Raw genomic sequence first — 15,676 nt, forward strand, 5'->3', positions numbered from 1 at the left:
GGAATTATCATTAATTTGCAGTATGTCATCATCTTTAAGAGGGAGAGAAATAATTGTCCACTTACAACAATGTTATTCAAAAGCACATTGAAAAGAAGAAAATATCAGGGCATCTTTTCAGAAAAGTTTAGTTACTTGTTCTCAGTATTTTTTTTTCCTGGCAGGTGTTCTGTTGTGATGAGAGTTGTTTCTAGTGACTTAAATTCCACCAACAATATAAGCTAATTCTATAATCATCATAATAAAGGGGCAGGAATTAATAAATGTTTGCTTAATTCAAACAAACAAACAAACAAACAAACAAACAAACAAACAAAAAACAAACAAACAAACAAACAAACAAATAAATAAACAAACAAAACAAAACAAAAACACGTGGATACTAAATTTCTCTAAATTGTATACGTAAGGAAACTAGTGAGATTGTTGTTATTATTGTATCTTTAATTCACCAGGAGTTGATAATGGTGATGGCAATGAAGGCAGCAATAATGGGAACGATGGGGATGACGGAGGGGATGACGAAACACTGGAAAGGGATGGAGAACGACTGATGCGCATGTGCGACGAGCTTTACGCTCGGACCAATGACTGCACGAACCGACAGGGCTACTGCTCGCTCGATGGTATCGGTGCTTTCTGCCAATGTAACGCTGGTTTCATTGGTCTGTCCTGCCAGTATAGAGGTAAATGGCGCGCAATTTTATGTCACATAAATGTAGAGGGAGAGGATAGGAAGGGGAGCGGGTTACAGAGTGCTTAGGCCTATATTAACTTTGTCAGTTGAGAGATAACCAGGGGTCCGGAAGGAAAGAATGAGAGCTATTCCTCAAACATGGAGAACGCGTTATTCCAAGGAGAAACGGCGTACAAATTACCAATTCTAATCACTCCTTTCTTATCAGGTACTTGGGTTTTGATTAAAGATCATGATCATAATGTGATAATGATATGATTATGTTACGATGCGTTTCTTTTAACAGTCTCGTGTAGGATACGCTATATCCTATACACGAAACTGTTAAAAGAAACGCATCGTAACAGCTCCATATTACACTAGTAGTGCAGTGACGATCTGATATGAACGCGGCTGATTTGCTGTGGGTCTACAACTAAATTACACAACATATGTCTATCGAACAGTGCATCTAATGTGTGAAAAAAAAATCGCAATTTCAGCGTTCGTTTCCAGTGACAAGTTATCAACGTGTTTTCTCCCCACAGCTGAGACGGTCAGGGAGCTACTGCAGGCGCTTGTTCTCTTGATGCAGGACCCACACTATCGGGTGATCGGCGGATTATCGATGTCAGACCCGTAGCTATGGTGACGGATATGATTCGGACCCGGAATGACAATTGTTTTCATTGTTAACAGCTCATCTAAAATATCCAGTCTGTATGATTGCGGTAGAGTAAAGACTGTGGTGTGTTATGACGTTTCTGTCACCATTATAGAAGCACAAAGAATAAAAACTTTAAGGCCAAACAGGTGATGAAGATGATAGCTCGAAGTGCCTTATCCCACCATAACCTTCTCAGCAGTGTTATACTTCATGTTATCAGCGTGTATATAGTCATACAATAATGATGCGCAGGTTTGGGTGATGGAGTTGTGATGTGCACAATCTTATGGCATGGCTTCTGTACACCTTATGAGTTGTAGTTAATTACGTATAAGACAATTCCAAATTTACCCTGTGTAGACTTTTCTATTGATGCGTAACGTACACCAAAACATCATTTTAATCCGTTTGTATAATAAACGGAAGTATGTACTACTGAAGAAGAAACACAACCACTGTAAGAACCTCATTTTCAAACATTGGCGAATGCATATTCTTTTCCTGCCGTATGAAATCAATATGGCTGTCACGTCCATGGGCAGAAGAGAATCAGTGAGAATGTCACATGATAGAACTTTGGATTGACGCCTGTAAAAAGACCTTTAGAGAAATTTATATTTACTTCTGGTCTATTCATTTATTTGACAAACGAAATTATTGGCTGATATTAAATTACCCCTTGTTCATTACATTCTAAACCCGATCGGTATTTATATAAGTGAATATAGATGATATTGTTTGCAACATCCCAAAAGATCAAGTTTATAAAAAAAGGTGTAATATTCTATACGTTCAATAATGACAGAATCATCAAGTCACATTCGTGACAATACCTACTTTGTCACGAGTGTGATATTTCATCGATGTGAATTGCAAGCATGCTAGATTTTGTACAACCGTCTGTTCGTTTACTGGAAGAGATATTGATAAAAATCACACGGACACTATAATTAAAATAGGTGAAAATAGCATGCTCATTTTTACCGTTAACTAACGAGTAACTGCATACCAAGTCAAGTCAGGACAAATAACTTCATTGTTCTTTTTTGAAACCCTTGGCAACTATAGAATCTATGCGATGCGAAGACAATGATTATGTATGATAATTACGATGATCATAATATATATATATATATATATATATATATATATATATATATATATAATGCGTATAAATCTACTTGTAATATGCTTTCTCTGATGCTTTCTCTGATATGACCATGTTCCCAGCTGTAGACACAGTAAATTCCCCATTTGCCTTGTCATGCACGTGTAGTCATATATCTTTTTTTAATAAAGGAAATGGGTTTCAGCACTACTATAATGTATGTCTTGCTTTCTTTGTTGTAAACACGAAGAACGCGCGATCAAGATTCTGCGCTTACATCCAATTACGGAAGATACGCCGGCTTCTATAATGAAGATGTGTACGCAAGAGAAATTAATGGATCATCGTTTGGATGACTGTCCAGTTACAGCAGGCTAGCTCTCTGTCATTGTATCTCACAAAGAAATGGCTGTCTCTAATATTGATTGATTGCTAAACTCTGAAAACGGATATGAAATTGCAACGACCCTCGTCAGTAAGTTGTAGAAGAAGAGAAAAGATGGTAAAGAATTAAAAAAAAACTCACCCAAACACATCAAAACATAGTACAATTCATCAAGAACAGACTTGTCAGAATACCAAATGGGTTCCCTTCACACAATCTCGTCGCATATACTTGTATAGCACCTCGTCAGGCATAAATAATACATAATAATAATTTTTGAAGGGGGAGGGATGTTATACTCCTAATCAGAACCCTCTGTTCATAGTTAATTATTGCGCGCTTCGCTTCTCCTGCATAGTTACAGGTATATAGTGCTTCCTTATTGAAATATTAATATTTCAAACTTGAGGGGGATTTAATTTTCTTGCACCGAGACCTGTAATGTGCTCGGAAGTAGAAACTGCGACTCTGACAGGACTGGCGTACGATGATAACACGTTTTTTATTGCATGATGCGATTTCAACTGCATTCAGCCACTTTGATCGTTCCTCGCGCGCGTGTGCATTATTCGTGAGACCCTCTCCCATTGATCAGGCCTAACTAATGATTACGGTGAAAGACATTGCGTGGAGTGTTGGTTGAGGCGGACATGTCGTGACAGCAGCTCTAAGTCGAGAAAAGTGTTGGCAGAGTCTTATCGAAATGAAGAACAACTCAGCGTTGACTTCTACTTTGGCCGCGGATACTTTACCCGACGGGTTTGCAACCACAGAAACATCAGTGGCCGGAGCGGTTTGCAGTATCATTTTGGCTCTTCTCATAACATTGGCAAATACAATAGTAATCCTTATTTATTCTAAATATGAGGATGTGCGGAAACATGTCTCTAATGTAATCATCCTGAATCTTTCACTGTCGGATCTGCTCGTTGGATGTTGGAATCTACCAATCTCCGCCGTACAGCGGTTAACGGGAAGATGGATATTTGGCGAGCTGATGTGCAAGATATTCGAGATGGTAGCTTACCTGGATACCATGATGTCAGTGCTCCTGGTCATTCTACTCTGTATCCAGCGTCGGTTAGCAATTTCAAAAAGTCCAAAGTATCGGGCTCTTTTGACCCACAGGAAAATCATCGTTATCCTAGCAACAATGTGGTCATTCTTGTTTCTGTTTTACACCGGCATCGCTTTTGTCTGGCCGGAGATCACAAACAGCCTTCTTGTTGATTACAAAGTGGATTGTTTTATGGAGTTTCGTCACAGTTTTGGCTTTTCTGTTTTCATGCTCCTCGTGGAAATAGCAGTACCCTTCATCGTCCTGATTGCTCTCTGCTTCAACATTGGTTTGGAGATTTACGCGCGCTCCAGACGGATCGAGGAACTTTCTCTGGATCTTCCTCGGGGCTCAAGCGAAGCGCGCTCCAGACGAGTCGAGGCGCAAACAGATACGACGAGGGAATTCTCCCTGGAACCTCCTCCGGGCTCAAGCGGTGATCCTACTCTCGATGATACAAAACGACCAAAGGAGAACAGCCTCACATGTCGGGACACTAGCAGAGCCGAAAGTGGGCAGTCGCCAGCTCCTAACCCTGTTTTGCGGGCTGGTGGCAAGCGTAACAAGTTAGTTGGATACAGAAAGGCATATTTATCTCTCCTAGTTCTTGTCACGTTCTACCTGGTCTGTTGGATGCCTTATGCAGTGTTTGCAATCAGAGAACAATCTTCCCAATCCCCTTCATCAATCCAAATGTTCATAACAGTAATGATTTTGTATTCGAACTCGCTCGTCAATCCTGTCTTGTACGCCATCACCAACGTACACTACCGTCGAGGATTCTTCAAACTATTGCATCTTCCACAGCGGTGGCTCTGAAAATATGAGGAGTGTGAGAGTGCAATGTCACAATGCTCACATTTCAGGATAAAAGTGTGCGTACAAGGAGCTTTGTGGTATGTTTTTGATATTTTTTTCTTAAAGAATCAGGAAACATTAAGTCCATTTTTAGCATATTTCGGTCAGATAAACTGTCCCATAATATCGCGGAGACCAAAACCTGAATACACATTTGGATTGAGTGAAAGCCATGATATTAGTTGAACACATCAGTGAAGGTTTGAGGAAAATTGAACAATCTGCTCAAAAGTTATAAAGCTTCGATGCTGTCATCGCTGGATTAGGAGACTACTACACTTCGTGACGTCATAATGGACAACAGTATAAAGAACATATAACGAAAATCAACATTTTCATTTTAACTTTTCTATAACCGTAATGAAAGAGCACATGACTTAATACATCTTTCAGAAAGCAGGGGAATAACATTACCTTGAACTAGCAACAAGTCGATTGCGTATAATGTGGGCCTACTTTTCATTTTAAAAAAGAATGACATTTCAAAAAATTTTCTCATCTTTTTTTACATGTCCATGATGACGCCATGAACTGCAATAGTCTCATTATCCAGCGTTGACGGCACATAAACTTCATGAACATTATGAATAAACATAACTTTTGATTCGATTTTCCGATTCTTTTTTTCTAAAACAGTCACTGATGTTTTCTGCTGATATTGTTGCTTTTCATGAACATTCTGAAGAAACATAACTTTTGGTTCGATTTTCCGATTTTTTCCTAAAACTTTCAGTGATTTTTTTTTACAAATATTGTTGCTTTAACATTCAATCCGCAGTTATTTTGGGCTTCAGTTTCCTTTCATTCGAGAGGACATAACAGTATAATCCATTGCAAGTAAGCAACACATAATGATTATATTAATTCATCCTGTAGTTCAAGGTTTCGAGTGAAATCATGTTCATACTGTTTTGTATGTTTGTTAGTTTAAAGTGATAATGGATCACTCAGAATATTGAAACAAACTATTAGTTCCGCTTTTGAAGAACAGCATTCACACAAGTGTGTCTAATTCATCGGGGCGGTAGTGCTTATTCGTCAGGCAAGCAAATTCGGAATAACGTTGCATGTCATTAGTATAATGGCGCATTATTATGTTTGAGCACAGACACGTAAGGGCCTTCTGACTCGAGTTATATAGAGTTCAGTAATTGTATAAAACGATAGGGGAGATGCCACGGCTTTCTATGACCCTTCATCTAGATTCGAATTCTCCAAACTTGGAAAGAGGGACACAATATTTACAAGTGTTATTCGCACTCGATTCACTGCGATACAATGATCGAGAAAGCAGCTTCGTAAACGTTTAAAAGGGATAGAAAGAGATTGTCTTATTTGGCCCTAGCAACAAAATAAAGTCTGTAATCTCTCACATGAATACAGGACTATAGGTATCATTGTTCTTAAAGCCAGGGGACATTGGATGCCTATTAGATTGAGAATGACTTCGGTTTAATTGCGGCTTCTAAAAAGGGGACGATTTATGAGGAAGCACGGTTTTTCTACATGTTTGTTTGTTTGATCTATTTTCCGCAACATAATTTCATACATGAATCAGAATTCTTTTCAGTACCTCAGAAAACATCAATGTATAGATTACAAGGTAAATTATTCAAAGGAGAAAAAAATAAATGTGTACATTGATTCTGTTACCAATTGTATTACCAAATTTGCAAATAATTACCTAAGCAATTATGCAGAAGAAGGACTGCAGCTATATCCAAGCGGATGCTTGAATACGTGGCAGCCCAGGAACATATACGTATAATATGCGTCTTTAATCTTGCAGAATGGAGACAAAAATCTGAACATATAATGCATTCAGTTTTTATATTCTAGTGCATAGATACTAATAGAAATATGGTTAAATTATGATTATGATGACAGGGTGATGATGAGAAGAAAAATGTGACTACGAAGATGAAGGTGATGGTGATAAAATGAAATGGTAGGCACAGAAACATTGTGTATATTTACTGTTTACGGCAGTTTTAAATCTACTTCACATGTAAAAATCTGATATGTAAATAACTTGTCTCTTGATCTCCTGCGCAAACTTCGAATGATATGACACTAAGGACGCATCTAATTTCCTTTAAAAAATGCATTAATTGTGATTATTTTTTTGAGGCACACAATTACACGAAAGTGCGTGAGGCAATATTCGAAGGAGAAAACGGAACGTGTACTTCCCACTAAATATTGCTTTCCCAGTCACTATGGAAACCAGCGTGAGGTATCGAGACAGAGCCTTGGTTGGAGCATTGGGCTGTGACCACTGCAGCCTTTTAGTTGTATCTTTACTATTGTGTATCCAAGGACATACTTATCGAAAGGAAACTTCACGCGATGTATATAAGCATTTTACTGCAATCATTATGCTTGAGTATACTTGAAGTAGATGAAGGCTGAAATGGCGCGAAATGGATGGGATGATTATTACACCTCGTCATCATAACGCATTTTCCTCTTCATTCACTCTCTCCCTTTCTGTCTTTGTCTATTTCTCTCTATACCTTTCTTCACTATCTAAGGCCATGCCCAACAAATACCTGAAGCGCGACTTGCGATGATTGTACAAGATGATAGACAATATAGCACCACAGCCATTCGCATACTTGTTTTCCGTAATTTTCGTTTTACTTTAGACAGATCTCCAAATGATGCATGTAAATCATTTGACTTTGATAAGAATTGTATAAGGTCAAACAAATAGAATGGCAAAGTCCCCCCCCCCCCCCAAAAAAAAAAGCGGACAAACTTAAAGGGGTTTGCGTGCGCTTTTCGCACAAGAGTATCGGTCACAATAATTTTTGCATGCAAATTAGATACGGCAAAGATGACATTACTATTGCGTTCACAATTATTGCGTTTAAAAGATAAAAATGTATAGCATCTCTACATCACCTCTCCTATCCTTCCTCGCTCTCTAGCAGTAACAGCTGACCAGACCTCGTGCATCTTTCCGGTCAGTTGAACGAATATTGACTGATTGATGATTGATTGATTGATTTGATTTTGTTTCTGCCTTTTTCCAAATCACACATAACAAAAGAATACACATATTTAGAAATTAACATTACACAACATATAAGCAAGCATATACTGTCTTGTAAATTAATTTAAAGTACATGAAAATTATACACACACACTATGAACATGACAGTATTCGATGTATAAGACGTGTATAGCATATCATTCACAAAAAATGTTCAGAGGCGAATTGTTAAATCAACAGTTGTAGATTATGTAGATAATAATTGATTATTCACTCAGAGTATATCATGTCGTTTCAATAAACGAATTTGAGAAAAAAATATAACAGAGGGGGATTTGTATAAATTGATTTTTAAAATTAAACATTTTTGGTTATTATAATAACAGAAAAGCAGGAGACCGCGATCATAAGCAGCAGCTTGACATGGATCGAGGCCTCGGGGTAAAATTCGAGACTTAAAATCGATTTACATATCTGTATGACGGACGTGTCTACAAAATAGAATCAATAGTCAAATCCAAAATATCGGAATAATTTATGAAATCAAAAATAAAGGGGGAATTCAAAATAGTTTTCGTTTATCTATTATCAATAGGCATTCTTTACCATAATACTGTGCTTAGGTGAGTGCTGTGCTGTGCTGTGCTGTGCTGTGCTGAGCTGTGCGTGCGATGAAATACAATTTTGTTAATTTAATGTTTGGGTATATATACCTGATTGAGTTGATTCTAGTTTATTCTTTGTGTCACATGTATGTCTTCTACATACTTCTGTATACAATATCAACAATTTTGATATGCAGCAAATTACTAAAACTAATACTATATCAATATAAACTGTTTGTGAGTGAACGTAAAACCCCCCAAAACCCCAATATCGCAGTACACATCTTCTAACCAAAAAAAAAAGATGCAAATACTTCACAATTTTTCTTTTAACAATGTATGCACAAAATATTCACAAACTATCTCACACATATTTCAGAATTTATTGCAAAATTATCTCGCGCGTATTTCAGAATTTATTGCAAAATTCTTGCATAATCATCGCGAATTTCCATCTAGACCGATATATTCTCTCCTAATTGGTATACCTATTCTCGCACGCATTCTGACATGCACCGAGTTTTCCTGAAGCTCTGCAGCAAATCAATGAGGTTGTAGCAACTTTTGACCTGTATTTAGTGACATTTTCATGCATAAAAATGTTTTATCTGCGCCTGGATTTGAGAAGAATTTTAATGATATTCAAAATGATAAATATGTTACCATGTTAATTAGAATATGCAAATACCGCCAACTGTCACACAAAATCCGCTCAGCTTGAAGCGTACATTGGTATCGTCTCCATGATTGTACTCAGACACCAATATCGTCACTCCATGTTACAGTTATGCAGCTTTTTAAGTTAATTCACGAATATCTGTGTATAGGCCTATAGGAAAACAAATTATCACTCAGACTCTTATTCATACGGAGTACTTTTTGTCACAGCATAGAATATGAAAATCCACTCTACTGATAATTGCCCCCATGGTATCAATCAGCATGGATGACGCGATGATTGCTACGATGTATGTGATCTCAGATCAGTACTTTTAGCTGACAGTCTGACACACGAGCATTGTTAAAATGGGACCGCACAGCATACTGGTTGTGGTGAGGATTCAGCTTGTAACGTTTTGCGAGATATTTAGAAACCACTCTATATATGAAATGTTAAAGAGCATACAATTCTAAGGGGAATTAAAAGTATATTTGACAAAAATTGGTTTTGAAATAACTGAGATATCTTCTATAAAAACAAGGTAAAACAAAGAGATCCTAATAAAAGTCGTGGCCTGTCAATTTCATTAGATATCCCAACCATTTCAAGACCAATTTTTATCAAATTTACGTTAACTGCTTCTTGAAATTACATGCTCTTCAATATTTCATAAGAGGTTTCTCATTATCTCACCCCCCCCCCAAAAAAAAAAAAATGTGATAAAACTGACGTTAGGTCTCGGCCAAAACTATAGGATCCCTTTAATTCGCAGGAACCCTTCAGATGAATGCAAACTTATTCTGAGACTATTTGTGCATCATGAGTTACATTTTGTTAAAAAAAGTAAGTTCGACGCAACTTTGAGACGAGATTGTAATGTATTTACGATGTTGCTTCTGAGCTCTCACAAGTTCGTCACATAAAATACTCAATGCAAGAGGTCGTGAAATTTCGTGTGGATGCCGATTACTCACCCACACTGCAAAAAGTCCGGTGTTAAATAGTGAACACCGAGCTGGTGTTAAATTTTCGGTGCTCATTTATGGTGTTCAATTAACACCTCCGGGTGTCATTTCCAAATTTTAAACTGTTTTTGAAGAGTTTTTTAGTAACTGCACTTCTTGTTGATTTTTAATTTAAACAAGACGATCAAGATACTAGATTTTTGAAAAAATGTGAAAATAAATTTACACCAAAGTAACACCAGCTGGTGTGGTCTCTTATTGAAGCTGGACGGGTGTTAAACCATTGATATTAACACCAACAAATATCAAATCAACACCATGTGGTGTCATTTTTGAATTAACACCAGTACAGTGTCAAAATAACACCAGGTACAGTGTCAAATTAACACCACGAAGTGTCAGGTGAACACTTTTCAACACCATCACAGTGCATTTTTAACACCTGTGGGTGTGGTCCTCTATTGAAGTTTGATCGGTGTTAGATTTAACACCCGTGGTGTTAAATCTAACACCGATGTTTTTACAGTGCACCTATACTTCTAAAAGAACACAAAAATCCTAATCACACAAGAGGCTACTGAGCCGAAACGCTGTTGAAATAAAAAATTCTTTATACATATTCCTCAATATTCGAAGTAAATTCCGAAATTGTGACTGCATACTGAGTGGATAAAAAGTATTCACTTGGACTCTTGCTTCTGGTCGGCCAAAATATTTTGCTAAAAACACTTTAGAGGTGTATTGCGAGATGTAGGAAAATGATTTCGAAGGGCATTCGAAGCTTGATTCTATATTTTAACCGCACTATCACTACAAAGCTGTCAGACTTTTGGACAATTTAAAATTCCGTCCCGAATGTTGCCAGAATTAAGTTTGAAAATTGTTCATTCTGACGACGTGGTCCTTGTCGTGCTTTCGACGGAGGTTTACAAGATACAAATTTGATGAAGAAATAAATAAACAAACAAACAAACAAACTTATTCGTCATACTATAGGTGTCTGATCAGAAGTAGTGTTTCTTGAACCGCACCTTCACCCTCCAAATTCACTTGAATATCCGCCCTCTGTTTCCCACTTTCTATACTTCTGATTTCATTCTTCTTCTTCTTCTTCTTTTTTTCGTTCCTATAAGGGCCGGGGTAAAGCTTTTTTTTTGTAACTTGGATGATAATTATTCTTTCATGGATACTGAGGTACATGCAGAGAGGAAAAAAGTCTATAGACTGAAAGGGGGGGGGGGGGGACAAAAGAAATTGCAATCTCATAACGCCACTTCGGGTTCTTGGGCTCCGTTGTTCGGGTATGTATGCCGGTACTGTACGATGACTGTCTTAGATGCTAATAAATTGCGCCAACTTAAAAGGACCTGCGTGAAATGCAAGTACATGTTGAGTTGTGTTGATTTGTGTTGTTTGCATTACATGTACGCTGATCATCATGTTTGGTGTCCAAATGAATATCGACATCTGAATATGTGTCATTTATTACATTTCATACTAACTTTTCTACTATTTTTCTTCAGATTGCCTGGATGTGCAAAAAAACAAACAAACCCACAACAACCAACAACAACAACCACAACCATCAAACAAACAAACAAACAAACTCAGGCCTCACCTGCAAATCACTGATTTAGAAGGCCTACTTATTTGATTAACAGACGACATCGGAATACACATTCCCCTAAACCAAACACAATTTGCATGTTTCCATGTTACTATAAGGTAATTAACAAAACACTTACATGGAAACATGCAAGTTATGCTCAGTCTATAAAGAAAGGTGCATTCCAATGCCTTTAGTTACTACATGTATATCTTGTAATACATGATTGCATGCCCTGCAATTAATCATCATGATACACTAAAAGAAAACGATAAAACAGAGAAAGACCCTAAACGTGAAGATAATCGCTTAGCTATCCATTTCAATTTTCATTTCATTAGTTAATTTTTATCTTTTACAAAAAAAAATGAAAATGTACAAAACATCATGTTAAAATCAAGCAAACAATATTCTATGTATGCCAAATAATATGTACATAAAATCGCAATATAATAGATTGCAAAGCAAAGATACATGACAATACATTTACTTAATGATGTTGAAATGGAGCTGAAGCTAAAAAGCAGGGCTTGTTATAAAATGCATTCCCTTCCAAGCAATTATTGATATGGTATATACAACAAAAATGTTAACTAAAGAGAAACTTGTATAGTGACATCATGAACATCGCACAAATATGATAGGAAATAATGCTCTAACGAAACTCTATACAAGGTCGCCTTCTTGCAGCAAGGAATTTGGGAGAGGGGGCAGAAAGGAATTATGAGTCGATGAGTTTAAAATGGATGAAATGTGTCAACATGCATATTTAGACATGCATTATACCTAATCCTGTAATCTTTTTTTTGCCATAAGAGTTGCCTACATATCCATATACATACATATACATTATGCACTACATGATTATTGCAATTCATCACATTATCATAAAAATTACCATTATCTTCATCTTCACAGAAATAAGAGGTTTCAAAAATAATGTTGCCTCGTAACACGCACACACGCGACGTCACAGAGTGAGGGGAGGGGGGGGGGGGGGGACCTTAGAAATTAAATGCACAATATTATGATGGGCAGAATTACTAATTCTAATCTCCAAGCTTTTGCTTGACTAATCTCAATTGGATACTCAATATCGCGGACTAGGATTTGTGTCACTGTGAGAAGGTGGAAGAAGAGTGTCAAGAAAGAGTCTCTTTCCACATTAGTGTTTCTGGTCAATACTCGTTCATTTATGAAATTCCCATCACTTCGTTTGTCCATTCAAACTTTTTACTGGCGCCCACTTAACCGAAGTACGAGGGGCTACCCATCTATTTACTTTACGTTGGGAACAGGGCAGATGTTTTAGTCGCTCATGTAATATCAACATGATAAAATTTCATTGCCACTTCATATTAATTTTCTGGCATAAAAGACAGGCTGTGTTCCGCACCTATTGGCTGCCTTGTTACATGGAAGTGGGCGTGTCAATTTTCAGCGAACGTCATGCACCCTGCATGCACCTGGGAAATAACTGCACCACCTGCGCTACACATCCAAACGCCCTGTGTGTGTGCCTACGTACAGGACATAGAGATGTATACTAATAATATACTAGAGCGCGGACTGCGTGTGGCGCGTACGCAGTGCTCGTGTGCCGAGATGAAGAGGCCGCGCGCCATCTTTGTCCGGGCAAAAACAAGCATCGGTCCGGGCAGCGCAGTTTTTTGTGGTGGACACGTGAACACGTATACAACAAGCGCTCAAACACGTATTGCCTTTCAGCAAAAAGATGAGGGGGTCGGAGATGAGAGAAGGAAACAACTCAAAAATTTAAGTTGCTAGCAATCTCTTATTGTGAGTGGTAAAGAAAATGAAAATATAAAAAAATTACTTTATTCTCAACGAGGTAATACTTTCAAGCCGACCAACACGACCATGGTCCATGCAATACAAAGGGTTCTCTTGTCTCTAGACTGCGGATGCCCCTTGTGATACAGTAATACTGCGTCAATTTTTGTATTTTTTTTTTTGCAGTTATATTTTTTTTTCTGTATGAGGGGACTGCATTCTATAGTCCTATCTGTGTATACGAGTGTTTCATGTATTTCTATTTTTTTTTTCTGGTGGTGGTGGAAATGAAATAAATCATTTTTATAAGTACGTGTAGGCATATTGGTTCCATGACATATGATGTTCAAGCTCGAAATGCTAATGTTGAAGCTTACATAAACCCTAACCCCAATCATACACCCACGGTGACCCAATCCTAATCCTCACCCTGCCTTTCTTACAAGAACCAAAAGCCCAATCAGACCCATGATGGTAATTCTACTTTCAGAAAGATATCAATGCCGGAGCATATCATGTCCTGTCACCAGGCATATATATTACGTATTCTGAGCTTTTCTCACACTATCTTAGTGAAATTAACTGCTGGTATAGCAAAGGGTGGAGGAACGATTTTTTTTTTTTTTTTTTGGGGGGGGGGGGGGCTCAAGGGCCAAATAGGACACTTAGAAATGAGCACTTTTTAACTTAAAAAGGGGAGTTTTTTTTTTTTGAAATGGGGCAAATGCCCCCTCCCCCGTTCCGCCGACCTTGCATATAGTTATGTACTGTATTAGCTATCTATATTATAGTAGCAATAGATCGAGAATAGCTGAGGGAGGGCGGAGTGCCCTGACGAATTTTTGCAAGACCTTTTCTTTTCTTTTTCCTTCTTTTTTTTTTGCCTTGAATCAATCTGTTTAACACACACTATAACATGTAATTTTAGTTACTTGTGAAAGAATCTCCGCTCCCCTTCTTTTCTCCTGTTTCTACATCCAAAGCAGCACATGACCAGGCATTTTGCAACATAGATCTATGCTACTTAAGTAGAATTTGCGAATTTAAGAACATTTTTCGATTTCCAAACTCCGATGGAGACCTTGGCATAGATGCCAGCCTACTGCCGTTGCATCCCGTCGTCGATCTCCCTGAATGCTCCGTAGCGCTACACGTTATCGGTACGGTCGCTAGTCGAAATTTGCCCGGACCAAAATGGCGAACGCCTCCTTCTATCGGTCACAGGGATTTTACGGAGTCCGCCCTCTAAGTGTTCTTAGTATACATCTCTATGGTACAGGACAGCGCGCAGCGCAGCGTACACACTCGTTCTGTAGAGCGACGAGCCGTGTGGCGTGTGGTGCGAACGATCCAAAACCATAGAGATGAATACTAATAATATACTAGAGCGCGGACTGCGTGTGGCGCGTACGCAGTGCTCGTGTGCCGAGATGAAGAGGCCGCGCGCCATCTTTGTCCGGGCAAAAACAAGCATCGGTCCGGCAGCGCAGTAGTGGTGGACACGTGAACACGTATACAACAAGCGCTCAAGCACGTATTGCCTTTCAGCAAAAAGATGAGGGGGTCGGAGATGAGAGAAGGAAACAACTCAAAAATTTAAGTTGCTAGCAATCTCTTATTGTGAGTGGTAAAGAAAATGAAAATATAAAAAAATTACTTTATTCTCAACGAGGTAATACTTTCAAGCCGACCAACACGACCATGGTCCATGCAATACAAAGGGTTCTCTTGGTCTCTAGACTGCCGGATGCCCTTGTGATACAGTATACTGCGTCAATTTTTGTATTTTTTTTTTTGCAGTTATTTTTTTTTTCTGTATGAGGGACTGCATTCTATAGTCCTATCTGTGTATACGAGTGTTTTATTGTATTTCTTTTTTTTTTCTGGTGGTGGTGGAAATGAAATAAATCATTTTTATAAGTACGTGTAGGCATATTGGTTCCATGACATATTGATGTTCAAGCTCGAAATGCTAATGTTGAAGCTTACATAAACCCTAACCCAAATCATAACACCCACGGTGACCCTAATCCTAATCCTCACCCTGCCTTTCTTACAAGAACCAAAAGCCCAATCAGACCCATGATGGTAATTCTACTTTCAGAAAGATATCAATGCCGGAGTATATGTCCTGTCACCAGGCATATATTACGTATTCTGAGCTTTTCTCACACTATCTTAGTGAAATTAACTGCTGGTATAGCAAAGGGTGGAGGAACGATTTTTTTTTTTTCGTGGGGGGGGGGGGGGCTCAATGGCCAAATAGGGCACTTAGAAATGAGCACTTTTTTAACTT

At 38.1% G+C, this 15,676-nt stretch overlaps 1 protein-coding gene across 1 annotated transcript; it reads left to right on the forward strand.

Annotated features, from left to right (window-relative positions):
• The first annotated feature begins 3,851 nt into the window (after positions 1-3,851).
• LOC139716521 (uncharacterized) lies at positions 3,852-4,712 on the forward strand. Its single transcript, XM_071628064.1, has one exon. The coding sequence runs from the start codon at positions 3,852-3,854 to the stop codon at positions 4,710-4,712; it is 861 nt and encodes a 286-aa protein (XP_071484165.1).
• The last annotated feature ends 10,964 nt before the right edge of the window (positions 4,713-15,676 follow it).

Source organism: Diadema antillarum, unplaced genomic scaffold (assembly GCF_040938485.1).
Source record: "Diadema antillarum isolate AM-2024a unplaced genomic scaffold, OU_Dant_1.0 scf00000007, whole genome shotgun sequence".
NCBI lineage: Eukaryota > Metazoa > Echinodermata > Echinoidea > Diadematoida > Diadematidae > Diadema > Diadema antillarum.

Excerpts from the sequence above, each read along its gene's own strand:
- LOC139716521 (XM_071628064.1), top strand. The coding sequence starts at position 3,852 with ATGGTAGCTTACCTGGATACCATGATGTCAGTGCTCCTGGTCATTCTA.